This window comes from Artemia franciscana, chromosome 14 (genome assembly GCF_032884065.1).
Source record: "Artemia franciscana chromosome 14, ASM3288406v1, whole genome shotgun sequence".
Taxonomy (NCBI): Eukaryota; Metazoa; Arthropoda; class Branchiopoda; order Anostraca; family Artemiidae; genus Artemia; species Artemia franciscana.
In genome coordinates, this window is record NC_088876.1 from 39,992,022 (window position 1) to 40,013,603 (window position 21,582).

The 21,582-nt window shown below is 36.1% G+C and overlaps 1 protein-coding gene across 2 annotated transcripts in view; it reads left to right on the top strand.

Moving 5' to 3' along the window:
• LOC136035703 (DNA polymerase zeta catalytic subunit-like) overlaps positions 1-21,582 on the top strand; it is a 133,810-nt gene that overhangs the window by 96,017 nt on the left and 16,211 nt on the right. For both annotated transcript variants that reach the window (XR_010619499.1, XM_065717649.1), the window contains exons 16-18: positions 567-785; positions 7,968-8,158; positions 13,577-13,804. Coding sequence is in view for 1 of the 2 variants with exons in the window: in XM_065717649.1 (XP_065573721.1) it covers positions 567-785; positions 7,968-8,158; positions 13,577-13,804 (638 nt within the window). In the remaining variant the exon portion in view is untranslated. The remainder of the gene's footprint in view (positions 1-566; positions 786-7,967; positions 8,159-13,576; positions 13,805-21,582) is intronic.

Below are 21,582 nucleotides of genomic sequence, written 5' to 3' on the forward strand. Positions count from 1 at the left end.
CGAGTAAGATATTATGAAATGGAAAAAAAAGTAATGAGCTAATAAACTTTGTCAAAGGTAAAAAAAAACAATGGTCAAAGGTAAAAAAAAGTCATCAATGACAAAAAAATATGGATATGTAGTTAAATCGAAAAAAGAACAATCTGAAAATAGTTAGCCATCATGATTTTTCTACGATTTCTACGCGTAAATATTTAAATTTCTACGATATTTTGGGAGTAAAATGTTACGAAATGTAAAAAAAGTAATGAGCTAGAGAATTTTGTAAAGGTAAAAAAAACAATGGTCAAAGATAACAAATCATCATCAACAACGAAAAAAATGGAAATGTGACTAAATCAAAAAAAGATTAACCTAAAAATGAATTAGCCATTAGGATTTTTCGATAAGGATGAATTTTGACTAGTCTTATTGTTCCAGAATTCAGTTATTTCGATAGAGAATTATTTAATGAAAAGAACTTATTTGAGATATTCTGTGAATTATATTTACCATAGACTGATGGTAAATAGATTTGATTTTTTTTTTTTTTTTTTTTAGAATTGTATTATTCTTTTTTTTTCTAGGATGCATTTCGAATTGGGGAAGAAATAGCAGAAGCTGTGACAAAAGATAATCCAAAGCCGATGAAACTCAAATTTGAGAAAGTCTATCATCCATGTATTCTACAAACAAAGAAAAGATATGTTGGCTATATGTTCGAAAAGCCAGAACAAAAAGAGCCTATATATGAAGCAAAGGGTATTGAAACTGTCAGAAGGGATGGATGTCCAGCAACTGTAAAGGTAATTTAATAAAAAAAAATAACGTTTATTCAATGTTAAAATTGGTTGATTTATTGCATAAAACAAAAGAAATTTATTTAATATGAAAAACAAAATAAAATAGAAGAACAAATTTCAATGTTAAAAAAAGAAAAAATTTAATAATTATAAAGGAGAAATAATTAATTCAATTAAATTATTAATTAATTTAATAATTAAGGAATTGATGCCCATCGACTGTAAAAATAGTTTAATAATTAGAAAAACTTGTATTTAATGTAAAAATTGGTTGATTTATTGTATAAAACAAAAGAAATTTATTTAATGTAAAAATCAAAATAATACTAAAATTGCAAGTAAGTCTAAACTTAATGTAAAAAACAAAATAAAACAGAAGAAAAAAATTTAATGTTAAAAAAAAAGAAAACCAAAACTCTCCACAGGAAAATTGAGGCTTGTTAATCCTAGACAGAAATGACTAAACACATTAAAACATCATAGATTTTGTGGCCTTTTCTGACGTGGCCTGTCATTTTGGCATTAATCAAGCGTATGAATCTGTTATCTGTTAACATTAATTTTAGAACTTAAAACAAAGGAATATTAGGGAAAACTTGATTTCCCAACCAGTATACACGTGTTTTAAGTGCAGTGTTGTGGCAGACTCGATATAGACGGAAATATATCAAGAAATACCAAAGCATTTCTTATGTAGCCTTTCTAATGTGGCCATTCATTTAAATATTTTGTGGCCCTTTCTTAACAGTGGCTAGGGAACAGAACATAGGAAAAAACAAAGCATAAAACACATTGAAGAAAAGACCAATAAATTAAGAAGCCATAAGCAGTCATACAAGACTGCCATCGGCAGAATTTACCTGGGATAGGGGGTCAGTTCTTCAAGGAGGGTGTTTTTACCGTGATTTACGTGGAAGTTTTTCTCATTACGGACCTTTTTTAAACATCTCCTCGTTTTCTAGGGAGAGGAGTTTCTCCCCCGGCTCTGTTCTTGCTGTACTCATAATACTGTGTTCTTAATACTAGCAAATCACAATTCAACAAAATTGTGGATTTGAATTAAACAGTCTTTTATGTAGCTTTTATAATGAAAGACAATCTCAAACAAAAACAACTCGATCGCTGAAATAAGTAATAAATGATTGAAATAATTTAAGTAAGAACAAAGAATAAATAATTTAAGTAAGCATTACAGGTATATATACAATACTTATTTATGTTGCAGTGGGGGGGGGGGGGCTGTGATCCGTTGTTTTGGGGAGACCTTATTCATGTCAGTAGCCAGCAATAGCCGAAACACTGAACACACAGCATGAACACAACATCCTAAACTCGATAAAAAACGGCCTACGACTCAAATACTGAGTCAGTCTCACTGAATTCAGGATATACTGAGTACTTACTGAATACTGAATACAAACTAAAAACTTAATACTGAATAACTGCTTGAATAAATTGATGCTACGAAAAAAATGTCTCCATTGCTTTATCCATGAGTACATGGGATTGTCAGAAATGACAATCTCGACTTCTGACATCAGAATTTTAATGTATCCTAAATGGTTGATCAATTATCAACAGTAGCTCTTCAGCAGTAAATTTTGTATAATTTATGGAAAAATTCGCGGAATAGTGCCTTTTATCTCTTATTTATTTTAGAATAGCCTTTAGAAAATATCTGCAGTTACATCTTTCGATTGACACACTAATTTTTGTCACTATTGCCAGATGTCGTTTCTTGGCATCAAACTTGGGCATACTTATGCACGTGTGAAAAGACGCTTTTAGTGAGATAAATTCTGTTTTGGGCTGTTGATTTCGCAGTTAAACTAATGACTCAATTTTGAAGTTTGTATTTGTACATTTTTTACTAAAAAAATCATTATGCTTAGCAAAAAATGTGTTTATGATAACACTGGCAAAACACTTCTGAATATTGTAGCTGCATCACATTTTTTTTGCAAAATTAATTCTAAACAAAAACTTTCCCACAAATGGAGTTCTTCAATAGAAAAGTAAAGTGTTACATGAAACAGAAAATGAGCAAAAATAAAGTCAAATAATATTTTGAAATAAATCAAGTGAGCAGATGTAGAAACAAAAATTATTTTCTGGTGTTTAGAAGGCATAGAGGCTCACAGCCCCTTTGTAGGGGCTGTGAGCCCTACTCATCTTGGTTTTTTCTCGTGTTGAGTTCGACTAGGTTATTTATTGTACCCTTCGTATTTTCGGAAAGTAGTAGTGAAACATGCATATTTTTTCATCGTAACATAAAATACGTAAACAGTGAACTAATTGCCTAAATTACATCCCTTGCCCTGAGGCCTCGGGTTGGAGGGGTTAACATCCCCAAACGCATAATTATTGAACCTCTTAACAATGCTGAAAAAAATACATGTCTAAACACTTTGTCCGGATGTTTGTTTCTGGAAAATGATGGGCGTGGAGGGGGGGATAATGGCTATAAAATCACTTTTGACTCTTAAAAACGGCAGTGTAACTTCCAATTTCAAATCAAATGAGCCCCATCTGAAGTTTATACGACAACCCATTCTATAAAAACTTACAGTCCTTGCCATAGGGCTCTGGGGGGTTGTGTCAATTCTGAAAGCATTGTTGTATTTTCTTTGGAGTATTTTGTTTTAGAATGAATATCTCAAAATTTCAATCAGATGCGTTTCATGAAAGAGGGTTAGTTTGGAGGGTTTAATTGACCTCCATTACTTTTGACTCTTAAAGGGAAACTCGAACTTCCATTTTACAATCAAATGAGCCACCGCTAAAGTTCATACAATCAGCTTTTCCACAAAAACCTTAAATACCCCCAGGGCATAACTTAAATCCCTTATCCCAGGCTCTGGTGGTTTGTAATAACCCCAAAAGCTTTGTTATAAGATCTTTGGACTATTTTGAATAAAATGACTATGTCAAAATTTCTATTGTCTGCATTTCGGGAAAAGAATACATGAGCGTGTGTGTTTGGGATCGGGGTAAATGCCCTTTGATCACTTGGACTCTTCGAAAAAAGAGCACTAAAACTTCAGATTACTTTTACAATGAGACCTCTTGGAGTATATACGACCACCCTTTCTATAAAAAAGTTATATGCCCCCACGGTATAACTTACTGCCCTTGCCCTAAGGGCTTTGGGCTATCATCAAAGACACAATTTCTAAACCCTTCAACTGTCTCTGCTTTTTCTTTCAAAAAGCTAAATTGTAATTATAAGAAATGTATTTACCGTTTTCCAGCTTCAAGGGGCCTCCCCCAGGCCACTCAGCGTGTCCCCAGGTGGCAATAGGGGAGCGTCCTACAGATATCTAGGGTACCTCCATAGGAGGCATGGACTAAGGGGGACCTTGTCCCTGTGGGTCCATATTATTCGCCAAGGGCCATAAATACAGATGGAGGAGGAAGAAGGCCGCTTCAAGTGTACACTCAACAGAGCCCACCGGCTTATCCACACGTCCCTTGAGTTACAAACCTCTCGCAGTAACGGGGTAAATTTCATGATGACGCAGAACATCGTCGTGGAAGGATCCTGCATAGGAGGACAACTGCACATAGGCAGGGCGTAAGATTCAGATCTATGAACCACGGCCTCTGCAAAGGGCTGCCTCGACCCTTTCGGGGATACCTGCAAGACTTGGGACCTTGCGATCAACTCTATTCCCGCTTCAGGAGTTTCGCCCCTCAGGGAAACTATAGACTAGTAAACGACACAGCATTCGTACATGATTCTAATTAGCAGATAATTCATCTGGGCTTTGTCTGTTTTGACGGGTGTTTTCGGGCTAAGCGGGTGACGGGTGACGGGGTGACGGGTGTTTTCGGGCTTCCTAATTTATATACAGTGTGCTGCCTCCTCATAGTAGCATGATATTTGTAGGTATGGATATATAATGAATCGAAGGTAATGGGCTTGAGACTGTCTGTGAAGGATTTTGACTCTTGTTCATTGAAGAGCATCGCCAAATGCTGAAAACCATGTTGTGACCAAGATGGGCCCAGGATTGCACAAAGCCTCAATTTATACTGGAGGTCCCAGGGACTTCTTGCTGTCCGGTTCTAAGGCGGCTGAAGTGCTTCGGTGTAGACTTGAGAAGATATGTTGATCTCCGTCCTGCACTGGTATCTGGGATCATTACTTTTCCTGGGGCCAAAATAATTTCAGTGATTTAAAGAGCATGAAAATTGAAATTGGGAATTACCACGTTAAAAATTCACTATCGTATCAATCTTGACCGACAAATTTAGACGGTTCGAAGCACACCTTAACGAGTTTACGAAACTCCAGGGGCATGAAGCATGAAATTTGTTGATATAGAATTTGTTTACTCAGGCAGGACGGATGGGGTGCAAAGACAAGGAGTAGGGCTCATGGTGAATAAGGAAGCTGCTAAGTTTTATTTAGGCTGGAAAGGTATTTAGGCTGGAAAACTTTCATCTTCTGGGACTCTTTAACTCGGAACGAAATTTCTTTGGAAAATTCTCCAGACAGCCATTGAAGATGTCTTTTAAACTTTTGATGTGGCACTTTCTTCTATCTTTTAAAGTTCGATTTCTGTGGAATATTGTTTCTTGGTTACAAATGACAATAACAAGGATGAGTAAATGGCGTACGCAGACGGCATCGGCTGCTAAATTACTGAATGCCTAGTTCTGTAGGTGGTTAAGGGTGAAGAATCACTCTTACGTAATTACATGTTTCGGTGTAATTTATTATATTACTAGCTGTTGGGGTGGCGCTTCGCGCCACCCCAACACCTAGTTGGTGGGGGCGCTTCGCGCCCCCCAAGCCCCCCTGCACGCGTAAGTCGTTACGCGCCATTGTAGTTGTGTCCCTATGTCCCACCTGTGAATATATATGTATATATATATATATATATATATATATATATATATATATATATATATATATATATATGTTTTTAACTACGTAGAACTTGTGAATATACAACATTCTTCGCTGTCCCATTGTCTGTGCATATAAATAGATTGTCAGGTTTACCGACTCTTGAACATGCAACATATAATGGTCCATGGGAAAACAATCCGTATTCAGATCTATGCCTCATGATTCTAATGATTGCCCTTGAGCTTTGTTGATGGTGATTGCTAATCGACCATTCCCTGTGTCGCCGTCGTCATTTATATATCCTCCTGTGCCCCCCGGCGTCCCCGTTGTAGTTGTGTCCCTGTGTCCAGGTCGTCATTTATATTCCCTGTGTCCCGGTCGTCATTTGTGTCCCGGTGTCCCAGTCTGTGATTTCTCTTTGAGTGTCCTGGGCGTCATTTATATTCCTTGTGTCCCGGTGTCCCGGTCGTCATTTGTGTCCCGGTGTCCCGGTCTGTATATACATTCGTTTTTGAATTGGTCTTTTTTTTTAGTTTTTAGTTTTTTACCTTTTTTTTAGTTTTTTTAGTGATACCTCATGATTCTAATGATTGCCCTTGAGTTTTGTTGATGGTGACTGCTGATCGAACGTTCCCTGTGTCCCCTTCGTCATTTATATATCCCCCTGTGCTCCCCGGCGTCCCCGTTGTAGTTGTGTCCCTGTGTCCCGTATGCATTCGTTTTTGAAATGGTATAAGATGAAGTAACTTTTTGTATTTTTCCCCTTTTTTTCTTTTTAGTTTTTTTTTGGTTTTTACTTTTTTTTAGTTTTTTTTTGTTTTTTTCTTTTTTCTTTTTAGTTTTTTTATTTTTATTTTTTTTTTAGTTTTGTTTTTCTCCTTTATTTTTCATTTTTTCCTTTTTTTCTTTTTTTTTAGTATTTTTAGTTTTTTAGCTTTTTTAGTTTTTATATTAGTTTTTAGTTTTTTTTTTCTTTTTAGTTTTTTTGTAGTTTTTATCTTTTTTTCAGGTATTTTAGTTTTTTTTACTTATGTCCTGGTCTATATTCCTTGTGTCCAGGTGTCCCGGTCGTCATTTGTGTCCCGGTGTCCCGGTCTGTATATACATTCGTTTTCGAATTGGTTTTTTTTTAGTTTTTAGTTTTTTACCTTTTTTTTAGTTTTTTTAGTTATACCTCATGATTCTAATGATTGCCCTTGAGCTTTGTTGATGGTGATTGCTAATCGAACATTCCCTGTGTCCCCGTCGTCATTTATATATCCCCCTATGCCCCCCGACGTCCCCGTTGTAGTTGTGTCCCTGTGTCCCGGTCGTCATTCATATTCCCTGTGTCCCGGTCGTCATTTGTATCCCGGTGTCCCGGTCTGTATATGCATTCGTTTTTGAAATGATATATGATGAAATAAATTTTTGTATTTTTCCCCTTTTTTTCTTTTTAGTTTTTTTTTATTTTTATTTTTTTTAGTTTTGTTTTTCTCCTTTATTTTTCATTTTTTTTTTCCTTTTTTTCTTTTTTTTTCTTTTTTAGTTATTTTAGTTTTTTAGCTTTTTTAGTTATTTTATTAGTTTTTAGTTTTTTTGTAGTTTTTACCTTTTTATAGTTTTTTTAGTTTTTTTACTTATGTCCTTGTCGTCATTTATACTCCCTGTGTCCCGGTCGTCATTTGTGTCCCGGTGCTTTGTTGATGGTGATTGCTAATCGAACATTCCTTGTGTCCCGGTCGCTTTCTCTTTGAGTGTCCCGGTCGTCATTTATATTCCCTATGTGCCGGTGTCCCGGTCGTCATTTGTGTCCCGATGTCCCGGTATGTAATTTCGTCAGTCGAAAACATGACGTCAGTCGACACACAAACATGACGTCACTCGACAGACACACACACAGACAACTTATTTTTATAACCGTAAATTCAAACAAAATACACAAATTCAACGTAAATTCAAACGAAATACTGACCGTATTTCAAACAATGGGTTGCACAAAAAATCTAGTTCAATCCCGCTTTCTAGGGCTATAATGAAAGAATGAGTGAGATGGCTAGGCCACGTTCTGCGGATGAAGGATGACAGATTGCAGAAGATTGTCACTTTTGGCCAACCGTCCGGGGCTAAACGGAAAGCAGGTCGTCCTCGATTGGGATAGTAGGATGTCATAAATAAAGATTTAAAGGAAGTGGGAACTTCCTGGGAGGGTGTAAAAAGAGAAGCCTTGAAAAGAATGGGCTGGAGGAGGAGTGTGCGTAGTTTTGTTGGCCTCAGTCGACTTGGTGCTGAGGTGAGTTATTAGTAGTTGTAGTAGTATTTACTTTTGTATCACTTATCTTTTTCAGATTCTTGAAAAGTCACTGAGGATACTCTTTGAAACGAAAGATGTGTCTTCAGTCAAACGTTATGTTCAAAGACAGTTCTCAAAGATATTGAGTGGTTCAGCTCAGCTGCAAGACTTTATATTTGCAAAAGAATATAGAGGGCGAAGGGGATATAAGCCCGGAGCGGCTGTCCCAGCTCTAGAGATTGCCAAGTAAGGAAAATTTGAAAACAAAAAATTGAGCAAAGAGAAAACGAGTTTTAGTTTCGACAAGCAGTGAACAAAAAATAAAATGTAAAAACCACCGAATATTTCGGCCCCACGTCCGGAAGCCTTTCTCAGCGGAAAAAAATACAAACAACAAAAAAGAAGAAAAAAATGTTTTTTTTTAAACATAACACAAAAAAAAACAGCAAAAATAAAAAACCACGACAACTAATCACACGAAAAAAAACAATAAATAAATAAGAAAGAACTCGCATTATAAATGATTTTGTTGTTTTTATTTTATTTTTGTTCACTGCTTTGTCGAAATTAGAACCCGTTTTCTCTTTGCTTAATTTTTCCTAAATGGAAAAGCAGTGTGGTCTAAGAAATTATTTAAATTTAAAAACAAAGATAAAGAAAAAGCTCAAGATGAAGAGAACTCTTCTCGCCATTTCTAACGATAGAGGCTTGAAAAAGAGAGCTTGGAAAGCAATCAAATAAAATAAACATATTCTTGCTCTCTTCAAGATGAAGAGAACTCTTCTCGCCATTTCTAACGATAGAGGCTTGAAAAAGAGGGCTTGGAAAGCAATCAAATAAAGTAAACATATTCTTGCTGATCTTTCAATAAATAGAGATACAGGTAATTTAAATATTGACTCGATTTACAACAAGCAAACCGACCAAAAATTGGTCGGTAATTAAGTTTAAATCTCTGAAAAATGAATTTTAGAATTGCTCAATGTTCAACATTAGTGCATGGTGAATGTCAAAAAATGCATAGTTGCTTGGAATTTTATTTTAAAATTTATTTTATTTTTTAAATAAATTTTTATTAATTTTTAAATTTTTATTTTAAATAGAATTTTATTTTTAAAATTTCTATCACAGCATGGTTGCCGAATTCGAATTTTACATCACAAATGGCACTAGCATGTGCCATTAGCATGGCACTAGCATGTGCCAGCATGATGGCATGTGCCATCAATCCATCATATATATATATATATATATATATATATATATATATATATATATATATATATATATATATACATATCAAAAGAAACTGAGTTCACGTCAAACATATTTCATTGTACAAAATACATAAAAAAGAGTCAACACTTAGTTGAAAAGTCAAAAATACACAGATAACAATAAAAATATGGGCTTGTATTCCTGGTTATTATAATATTCAACAAAACTCTTGCAATATCTTGTATCTTCGGGATGGCGATGGCATATTATATTCCGCATATAATATTCCGGCGAGGATGTTTAGTCAGTTTGGAGACTGTTCGGCATTTTATACGGGACGGTCTATAGCGGGAGGAATGGTAGGGCTTGGGAATGATGGAATATAATCGAGCAAAAGACAGGATCTTGGTACCGAAACGAAGTCACAGGAGGTCTCTTCTCTCAGCCAATGTGGTGACCTTGAACTTACTTAGCATATGAATGATATGGAACATTCCCCTCGTCATTTATGATTATAAGTGCTCGTTTTGACATTGTATAGATATGCTCTGAAGAAAGACCGAAATGTCACACTGGACAAGAACTCGATTATTGGTTGAATAAAAGAATAATAGAGTTGGAGAAGATCCTTAGGGGGGCAAAAAAATTTTATAAAATTTTTTAGAACGAAAATCGAAGGGGGAGCTTGTTTGAGGATGTTTTGAACATGGGCGTCCCACTTCAAGTCAATAGTACTTGTCATCCCAAGTAGTTTAATGCATTTGACAGAGGTTTTGAGAGGAATAGGGTTTGTTCAAGAATGGGATGATATAAAAAAAAAAAAAACTAACTGTCATAACTGACGATTTATTGGCGTTAACTTTCATCTTCGACAAAGAAGCCTCCTGAGTGACATCATAATTGATGGTAATAATTGATGATAATTGATGATAATTGATGATAATAATTGATAATAATTATAATAATTGATAATAATTGATAGTAATATACATAATTGATGATAAGTAATATCATAATTGAGCTTTTAATATTTCATCGACGCTTGGTGTATGTCCGAAATATTATATATATATATATATATATATATATATATATATATATATATATATATATATATATATATATATATATATATATATATATATATATATGTATATATACTAGCTGTTGGTGTGGCACTTCGCGCCCACCAACTAGCCCCAAGCCCCTTCCACGCGCGTAAGTCGTTGCGCGCCATTTTAGTTACGCGCTATTTTAGTTGTGTCGCCGTGTACCATCTGTGAATATAGATAGATATATATATATGTTTTTAACTGCGTAAAACTTAGCGAATATACAACATTATTCGCTGTTCCATTTTCTGTGCATATACAAAGCCTTATATACTTACAATGACGTCATATGCAAACCCTCTTTTTAGAAACAAACAAACGTGCATACATACAACTTATTCTTATATAGATAGATAGATAAATAGATATACATATACACTATAAATTAACTACGTAAAACTTGCGAATATATAACATTCTTCGCTGTCCCATTGTCTGTGTATATAAATAGATTGTCAGGTTTACCGACCCTCGAACATTCGACGTACAATTGTCCATGGGAAAAACAATGTGTATTAAGATCTATGCCGCATTTTTCTACTGATTGCCCTTTAGCTTTGTTGATGGTGATTGCAAATGCTAATCGAATTGGGAATTGCAATCTTTTAAATTGAAAAGGCAGATCCGTTGGAATCATGGGAATGCGAGGAATTATGATTCTCACCTGAGAATGGTAGAAGGCTCTATGATGAATTTGCCCTTTTACTTTGAAAGTAGGCATAAATTGATCTTGATTTTCGATTTGGGCACCAAACGACGTCATTTGAAAACATGAGTTATGTTTTCGGATGTTTGATAAAAAAAAAACGCTTAGATTCTGACGTAGTTCCAGTAAGCAAAGTCTTCAATGGCTCTGGTGGTGCAGCCAGTTGAGGAAGTTTAACTTTTCCTGAGGCGCAACACATTCCCATTGTTTCACCATTAAATTTCAAGGCCTTGCAATAGCGACAAATTTTAGACATAGTCCCGATTTGAACACATCTACTCAGGCAAGAATCATCGACTGGGCTGTACCTGAATGCCAGGCGATAATTTTCAGGTTGCTCTTGTGATTCCTCGGCACGCTTTCTTTTGGCATTATCTCTTTGAGCCTCAAGCCTGTTTTCACGTTGTTCTTGTGATTCCTCGGCACGCTTTCTTTTGGTAATTTCTCTTTGAGCCGCGAGCCTGTTTTCACGTTGTTCTTGTGATTCCTCAGCACGTTTTTTTTTGGTAATTTCTCTTTGAGCCGCGAGCCTGTTTTCACGTTGTTCTTGTGATCCCTCGGCACGATTTTTTTTGTAATTTCTCTTTGAGACGCAAACCTGTTTTCACGCTGTTCTTGTGATTCTTTGGCACGCTTTCTTTTCTTACTTTCTCTATTAGCCGCAAGCCTTTTGGCATTAACTCTTTGAGCAGCTTCCTCGGCTGTTTCTTCTGCCATTGTAGGATTTATACTAAAATTTCTCTTTGAATCGCCCCCTTATATACTTATAATGACGTCATATACAAAGCCTTATCTACTTATAATGACGTTTCTCTGTCTGGCTACTCACTTAGTCCCTACGATACCTTGAGATTCACTTAAAGATCACGGCATACACAAGCTACGTCACGCCACAGCTTGAATACGCCACTGTCATCTGGTCGCCATATCTCAAAAAGGATATTGACAGAATAGAACGAGTCCAGAAACGCTTTGTAAAAGGACTTCAAGGATTCAGAAACCTTCCGTATGACGAAGCTCTAAGAATGCTCACTCTCCATAAACTTGAGATAAGAAGAATGATCTTAGACTTAAAAACCCTCTTCAAGATAGTTCACGAGAATTTTGGGAACGTAAAAGACAAGCTTGTTCAAATAACTCCCCAAAGTAACACAAGATCACACAGTCTGCAATTGGAGCCTGTGAAGATGAAGATTGCAAAATCTAATTCTTACCATCATTCGTTCATACCCCGGGTCATCAGGATCTGGAACAAACTGCCATTCCCAGTCCAAAAGATGAAATCACTGGAGGCCTTCTCCAATAGCCTAAATATTAACATACCATATCTCGAGACTTTCAACGTAGGACGACTTTAAGTGACAATCGTGCTGCAGTCGATCCACTCTTCGCCCTGCCATAACATTTTTCTTTTAATAAGGTGTCAGTTATGTGGAAATTTTGTATTGAGAGGCGTGAGGAATATATTATTATTATTATTATTATTATTATATAAGGAGTTTCCGGAATTTTTTAGGACTTCTTTCAGAAGTGCCCCCTATTCCTAACGATTACTGAGTTAGGTAAATGAGGCTTTCAGGAATAGTATAGAATATACCATGAGAAAGTGTTGTGAAGCTACTACTTTGTCGTGTTTTCAAGGGCTTTGAAGATTGCATAGAAGATATATTTGCCTTTTGGTCAAAATAACTCTCACCACACATACTACACTAGAGATGATCAGCTAGAAACAGTATTGAAGTGAAGAATATTGGGATTATTCTTCCCACTGTAATTAGCCAAAATTTTTGTAGCTGCACAGAAGTCCAAGAAACAAAAACCTAGCCAAGCACTCTGGCTTATTAGGCACACTTTCATTACAAGAAACCCATGTGTACTAAAGAACCTTCGTGAAGCCCTTGTCGGCCCTCATATTGAGTTTGGATGGTGATAGCATCCCCGCAGTACAATATAGATGCTAACGTCCTATAGAGTGGTCAGAGAAGGGCTCCAAAACTTGTAACCTAGCCTGCAATGTACTCTTTATGAACAATGTCTACAAGCAGTTTTCCAACCTTGCATATTGATGAAAGAGATGTAATTATGCTAATTAAATAGAAAAAATATATATTGAAAAATAGAAATTCCAGTGCAACAATACAAACACAGAAACCAGCTCACATCATAAAACCAAATATAAAAAAAAGAAAAAAAAAAGAAGAAAGACAGAAGGAGAAAGGAAGACTGTTTTCCTACTTTAGTAATTTAAATAGATCAGTACTTGAACGATGCCCTAACCTTACTCATCCTTCCAATTACATAGATAAAAAAAACATAGCCGCACACAATCAACCACAAAGAATAAGGACAGGTAGTCGTGTCGTAAGTAAGTATAAGTCGTCGTATACCGAATATTAAAAACAATAAATACGACAATTAATTCAAAGGCGACCACCCAACACAAGGGCTCATCAGGAGAATACACACTTGCCTATAGGGTTTCGGCACTTTAAATTCCCAAAGAATTAAACACCCAGGTAAGTGGCGTAAGTGGCTATTTATATTTCTAATATATACACATATGTATTTATTGAAAAACATATATAAAACCATTAATTAGCTTATATAAGAAACCATTAATTTTTTTAGGAGGCAAACAATGGTAGATCCACGAGCAGAACCTCTGAGTGGTCAAAGAGTTCCTTATGTCATTGTTTATGGTTCACCAGGACTTCCACTAATTAAATTGGTTAAAACCCCACTCGAAGTTCTAAGTGATCCTTCCTTGAGGTTGAATGCAAACTACTACATTTCAAAGGTTATTCTCCCGCCTCTAAACCGTTGTTTCTCTCTCATTGGCGCAGATCCATTCAACTGGTAAGCTATGAGGTTATTACCCACGATCGATGATATTATAGTTTTGTAACTAATTATCTTATGTTTTGCAACTAATAATCTAATACTAATACTTTTATTCCCTTTTAATTACTTGAATTTTTCGAAATCAAGCTGGGGATAGTAAAAGTCAAATTTATATCTTCCTACTTGTTCAACCCGATTTGACTATCTTGGGGGGTGTGAAGGGAGAGTTAATTCGGAAAAATTAGAAAAAGTGAGGTATTTTTAACTTAAGAATGGGCGATCAGATCTAAATGGAATTTGATATTTAGAAGGATCTCGTGTCTCAGAACCCTTACTCTAACTGGATCCGGTGAGATTGGGGGAGTTCGAGGGGGAAACCGGGAATCTTGGAAAACGCTTAGAGGGGAGACATTTGGATGAAACTTGGTGAGAAGAATAACCATAAGTCTTAGATACGTGACTGACATAACCGGAATGGATCCGCTCTCTTTTGGGGAGTTGGGGGGGGGGGGTAATTTCGGAAAAATTAGAAACATGAGGTATTTTTATCGTATCTGAATGAAATTTAATATTTAGAAGGACCTCGTAACACAGAGCTCTTATTTTAAATCCCGACGGGATCTGGTGACGTTGGGGGGAGTTGGAGGGGGAAACAGGAAATCTTGGAAAACGTTTAGATTAGAGAGATCGGCATGATAATATTTTGAATCAAGTTGTGTAACTAATTATCTTGTGTTTTGTAACTAATAATCTAATACTAATACTTTTATTACCTTTTAATTACTTGAATTTTTCGAAATCAAGCTGGGGATAGCAAAAGTCAAATTAATATCTTCTTCCTCGTTCAATTGTAAGCAACTTCGTATTCTTATATCCATTTGGCATTTTTTGGAGGGAATAGATTCAAAGATGGGCTTATACCAGGAAATCAGGGGAAGGTGAAATTCTTTTCTCCGAATATCCGAACGAATATCCATATAAATTGTATTTTTAAAGTATAAGGGTTCTGGTATTTTTTTTTTTTACATAAAAGTAATTTTCAGAATCTATAGGGGGAAATTACCCTCTCTACCCCTTCTAATTGATGGCCCTTGCAGCACCAACGAAGGCTTTCTCAGCAATATGCCAAAACCAAAGTTTTCCTATAGTTTTACAACCCCTTAATAGAATTCGTCTCTCTTGTTTCGTCACTTCCCCCTCTTGCTATTATTTCCAACACACCCATGTTAGTGGAAAAGTCTTTGGAGTTAGTCGCCTCAAAAATGAGTATCTGGTAATTGTAGGGCATAGGCAACCTATGCTATATGCCTATATCCTATATGCCTATATGCTATATGCCTATATGCTATATGCCTATATATGAGGATATGCTATATCCTCTCCTTCCAGTTTTTTTTTTTTTTTATGGCACACCAATTATACTCAGTAGCATCGATTCACAAAAATTTAAGGAAGGGAGAATAATACTTTTTTTAAGATTTAGGACCTTAAAAATCTTAAAAAAGATTTAGGAAGATTAAGGAAGCTTAAGGCTCCAATTTTTGTGTGTTTAATGCCCTTTCCTCCCGCCTTTGAAAATCGCTTGGTATAAGTCAGCACTATAATCATTCTTACCGGGAGGTTATTTTATACTGGGGGGGGGGTATTTTTACAGGGAGTGGGTATTTTCTACGGTGGGTATTTTCCTCGGGAGGTAGGGGTATTTTCCAGGAGGGTTTTTTTCTGTAGGAGGACTATTTAATACTTTTTTTAGGACCCCAAACTTGTATTTTATTGTTTTTTCAGTGAAAATGACAAAATTAAAGAAAAATTACAAATTCTCCCTTAAAAAAGAGTATTTTTTAATTTAGGGTGGGGCATATAGGGGGTATGATGCTAGGAGTATTCCCTCATGATCCTTTCCCTACGGGAAAATCCAGGGAAAACACGCAGTTCCCACAAGGCTTGGCGTGGTACTGAAAAGCCTGAAAGACTTTCAGATTGCCATGCGTCAGCTGGTTTACATGATTTCTGGAATTCGGCGACTCCTTGGCACAAACTATCCGGCATGGAAGTTTTTCTGTTTTTTTAGGGTTGAATAGTTCGGGTGTTGACAAAGTGGAATGCTTGTAAATGTTCTTGTGTGGTAAAAATATTTCTGAATCTGACATAATTATTTTCTGGAAGAAGTCCAAGATCATTTTAGGGTGCTTTCAAAGGCAAAGACAGTTTCGTAGTTTAACAATGGAAAAGGCTATTATACAATCATGAAATTAAACGATTAATACAATCTTCTATATTAAGGGATGAGGAATCTGGACCCTTTCTTGAATAAAAAAAAAAAAAGAAATTCGTAAATAAGACATAGAGTAAGGACATTATAGACAAAATCATGATTTTTAAGAGGAAGGATGCCCTGGGGGCTCATTCCTTCCGTGAACTCTTTGCTTCTTGAACAGTCTTGGAAAGTACAAACAAAAATAAAACATGTATTTGACAAATAATGATAATTGTTGAAAGATAATCACTTTGTTATTTTATTTTGCTGTATTTTTTTTTTTTTATTTTCAATGCTTTCGTAAGCGGTAAAGATAATATTTGTCATATAATTCGTTTTTAGTGAAGTGCCAATGACGGAAGAGGCTTTAAAATTTTAAAGCTAAGGAAGAGGGCAGTATGCAAACTCTTGTTTGTAGTGAAACTGTATTTGTTTTGAACCGTTTTGGAAAGAAATTACAAAATAAAACTGAATATTTGATATATAATTGTATTAATTACTGAAAGCTCATCATTTCAAAATTTAACTCTACTCTAATTTTTTCCCAATGTTGTAATAAGTACAAAATGAAAATATATGAAATCTAATGCGTTTTCAGTATAGCGCCAATGACGCCGCAGGTTTGAAACTTTTACAGTGAGAGAAGGTAGCAAAACCCAAACTCTTGTTTGCAGAGATTTGTGTTCGTTTCAAGCTTGATTCGTATATTCAATGCAAGTTTCACTCGTTTTAAGATTTATTTATTCAATTATATTAGTACCTATTGTATGTTTGTTTGCTATCGTTGTTTATTTAATTTCTGCTCGTTTTGGGTTTCATTTATTCTTTATTATTAATTTCTTGTAATTTGTTTATATGTATTAGTATGATCTAGGCGTATACCCCCCGGAAAATAGCCCCCCCCCACGAAAAAAACCTTCTGTAAAATACTCCCCCCGAGGAAAATACCCACCGTAGAAAATACCCCCCCCCCCCGTGTACAATACCCCCTGGACCCCCCCCCCCTCGTGGAAAATAAGGCTTTCAAAATTTGAGAATTTTATTTGAGTTTTTTCCGTAGGGGGAAGGAATTTTGATACTTGTGTATTATGCGCCACTTACTGAAGTTTACGCTGCGTAAAACTCGAGAACAAACCGGTTTCTTCGTTAGTTTCTCTCAGCTTAGCGCGAGACAATGCAAAGACAAGTGATGAAATAGATAGGAAATATATATAATTTGGGCTATATATTTACACATAAGGAGGGGGTAGTAAATTATTTGAATACTTTGAAGTCAGAAAAAATGCTTACTTCATAATATGCAGAATAATTGTACATAGCACATTTTACATGCATACCTGCTATATTTTATCTCCCCACCCCCAAATGTGTTAATATATAGCCCGAATTTGTTTCAGAAGTAATGAAGAAACTAATGAAGAAGTCCGTTTGTTCCCGAGTTTTAAACATCGTAAACTTGAGTGAGTGGCGCAAAATACACAAGTACCGGAATTTTTCATGGAGAGAGAGCTGGGTTTCCCACTAAAATTTAATTTTTCAGAAATTAAATTTTTATCACAGATTAAATTTTTAAAAATAAGATTTTTCTGTTGAGGGTAAGGAGAACCCTCAGAAGTTAAAATGAAAAGAAATTATTACGTATATGAAAGGAGTTGTCTCTTCCAAGTATTGTTTTAAAATCTAAAAAAAAAATAGTGTAAAGAGCGAGATTTTGAGAAGGAGTCAATGCTTTTCATATACGTAATAATTTCTGTTTGTTTTCATGTTTGATGTTGCTCCTTACTTTCAATGGAAAAAAATTGTTGTTGTTTTTATTTAATTGCTTACAGATAGTGTTTTTCAATAGAAAATGTGCGGAATAAGTTTTTTTTAAAGAAAAGTAAAGAGTTTCATTAAACCAAAAATGAGCAGAAAAAAAGTCAACCAATTTTCAAAGTAAAAACTATGGAGTGTAGAAGAAAAAAAGATGACGTATTTTTTAATGAAAAAGACTATGTAAATAAAAATGAACAGAAATTACTTAGAAAAAAAAATAAATTAGACATAGTCGTTTCCACGATTCGACCATCTGGGGGGTGGGAGTGGGGGGACGGTTAATTTGAAAAAAAAAAGAAAAAATGAGTTATTTTTAACTTACGAACAGGTGATCGGATCTTAATGAAATTTGATATTTTGAAATATAGCGTGTCTCAGAGCTCTTATTTTAAATCCTGACCGGATCCGGTGACATTGGGGGGAGTTGGAGGGGGAAACCTAAAATCTTGGAAAACGCTTAAAGTGGAGGGGTCGGGATGAAACTTGGTGGGAAAAACAAGCACAAGTCCTAGATACGTGATTGACGTAATTGGAACGGATCCGCTCTCTTTGGGGGAGTTAGGGGGAGGGCTAATTCTGAAAAATTAGAAAAAATGAGGTATTTTTAACTTACGAAGGAGTGATCGGATCGTAATGAAATTCCATATTTAGAAAGACCTCATAACTTGGACCTCTTGTTTTAAATCCTGATCGATCGAGAGTCATTGAGGGGAGTTTGAGGGAGGGGGAACTGGAAATCTTCGAAAAGGATTAGAGTAGAGAGATCAGGATGAAACTTGGTGGGAAGAATAAGCACAAGTCCAAGATACGTGACTGACATAACTGGACCCGATCCGCTCTCTTTGGGGGAGTTGGGGGGGATAATTTGGGAAAATTAGAAAAAATGAGGTATTTGTAACTTACGAACGGGTGATCGGATCTTAATGAAATTTGATGTTTGAAAGGATATCGTGTCTCAGAGCTCTTATTTTAAATCCTGACCAGATCCGATGACATTGGGGGGAGTTGGAGGGAGAAACTGGAAATGTTGGAAAACATGAAAATTGGGGTATATTTATCTTACCAATAGGGGATCTTAATGAAACTTGATATATAGAAAGATCTTATGTCTCAGATGCTCTATTTTTAATATTGATTTGGATCCGGGGACATAGGGGGCTGGAGGGGGGAACAGATTTCTTTGAAACCGGAAATCTTGGAAAACGCTTAGAGTGGAAAGATCGGGTTGAAACCTGATGGGAAGAATAAGCACAAGTTCTAGATACGTGATTGACACAATTGGAACGGATCTCTTCGGGGGAGCTGGGGGGGATGTCAATTCGGAAAAATTATAAAAATTGAGGTATTTTTAACTTAAGAACAGGTGACCGGATCTTAATGAAATTTTATATTTAGAAGGAACTCATGTCTCAGAGCTTTTATTTTAAATCCCGACCAGATATGGTAACATTTTGGGGGAGTTGGAGGGGGAAACCGCAAATCTTGGAAGACGCTTAGAGTGGAGAGATCGGTGTCAAACTTGGTGGGTAGAATAAGCAAATGTAGATGCGTGATTGACGTAACCTGACTGGATTCGTTCTCTTTGGGGGAGTTAGGGGGGTCCATTGCTTTGGCGAGTTTGGTGCTTCTGGACGTGCTAGGACGATGAAAATTGGTAGGTGTGTTAGGGACCTGCACAAATTGACTTTATAAAATCGTTTACTTCGATTCGACCATCGGGGGGCTAAAGGGATAAGAAAAATTAGAAAAAAATGAGGTATATCTAACTTACGATGGGGTGATCGGATCTCAATGAATTTTGATATTTAGACGGAACTCGTGTCTCAGAGCTCTTACTTTAAATCCCGACCGGCATTAAGCCTCTAATTTTCCTTTTAAATCAATGTATTGATTCTTAGAATTTTGCTAGAGCTCATGTCATATGAGCTCTCGGCTCTTGGCTCTTCCGACCTCGTCACAAGTGCCATATGAGCTCTTAGCTCTTGTGTTTTTTGTTTTTTTTTTAGTAAAGCGCAAGTTATGTTCTAGTCTTGAGAAGATATGGGTGTTGTCAGCCCCACTCCTTTTAATTTTTGCTCGTTTTGAGTTTGACTGGGCTATCTATTGTAATTTCTGTTAGTTTTGGGAGTCATTTATTTATTAATGGTGATTTGTAGTAGTTTTATGCTTGGAATGTAAGAAAAACAAACTCGTAGAATTTGACAACACTGTCGTCCGTAAAAACTTAATTTGAATTTGTTGGCTCTCAATTGAATTGTTGGCTCTCAGAATTTGTTGGCTCTCAAAGCCAACTATCCTTTCAAAGGACAGCTAAACCCTCTTTAAATTTTGGTGTCATATATTTTAGCTTAATTTGTATTAATTTTTCGTCTATATTTTTTCTTCTTCATTTTTATGGCACTTGGTAGCGATCGCAGTTTCTGTCGGTCTGTCTATCGGTCGGTCCCAGTTTTGCTAGTTCGGGCACCTCCAGATAAACTGGGACGATGAAAATTGGCAGTCGTATCAGGGATCAGGCCAGATTTTAATTAGACTTAGTCGTTTTCCCGATTCGACTATCTTGGGGGGTGTGGAGGGACAGTTAATCCGGAAAAATTATAAAAAGTGAGGTATTTTTAACTTACGAACTGGTGATCAGGTCTTAATGAAATTTGATATTTAGAAGGATCTCGTGTCTTAGAGCTCTTACTCTAAATCCCGACTGGATCCGGTGAGATTCTGGAGTTGGTGGGGGGAAACCAGAAATCTTGGAAAACCCTTAGAGTTGAGACTTTGGGATGAAACTTGGTGAGAAGAATAACCACAAGTCCTAGATACGTGATTGACATAACTGGAATGGATCCGCTCTATTTGGGGGAGTTGGGGAGGGGGGTGTAATTCGGAAAAATTTGAAAAATGAGGTATTTTTAACTTACGAACGGACGATCAGATCTGAATGAAATTTGATATTTAGAAGGGCCTCGTAACACGGGATCTGGTGACTTTGGGGGGAGTTGGAGGGGAAACAGGAAATCTTGGAAAACGCTTAGAGTGGAGAGATCGGGCTGAAACTTGGTGGGAAGAATAAACACAAGTTTTAGATATATGATTGACATAACTGGACCGGATCTGCTCTCTTTTGGGGAGTTGGGGGACATTAGAAAAAGTGAGTTATTTTTAACTTACAAATGTGTGATTGGATCTTAATGAAATTTAATATTTACAAGGAACTCAGGTGTTTCAGAGCTCTTATTTTAAATCCAGACTGGATCCGGTGACAGTTGGGAGAGTTGGAGGGGAAAACCGGAAATCTTGTACGACGCTTACAGTGGAGATATCGGGATGATACTTGGTGGGAAGAATAAGCAGAAGTCCTATATACGTGATTGAAATAACCGGACTGGATCCATTGTCTATGGGGGAGTTGGAAGGGGGGTTGTAATTCAGAAAAATTAGAAAAATGAGGCATTTTTAGACTTCTTCCCCCTCCTCTTAGCATAGAATCCTTTTTAAGTTTACATACATTTACATCTAAATTTTCAATAAATAAAACCACTCATCCACTCCCCTTCTCTCTATAGTTATCAAATTTTGTCACAATATTATCAGTCCAGTCCAAAATACACCCTCGAAATTTTGCAAGTGCGGGTTAGGTGTTAGCATTTCAGTTTGCACATAGTGCTATACATTTCATCCGATTTTTCAATCTTGCCTGCATAGCAGTATACTATATCTATTGGAT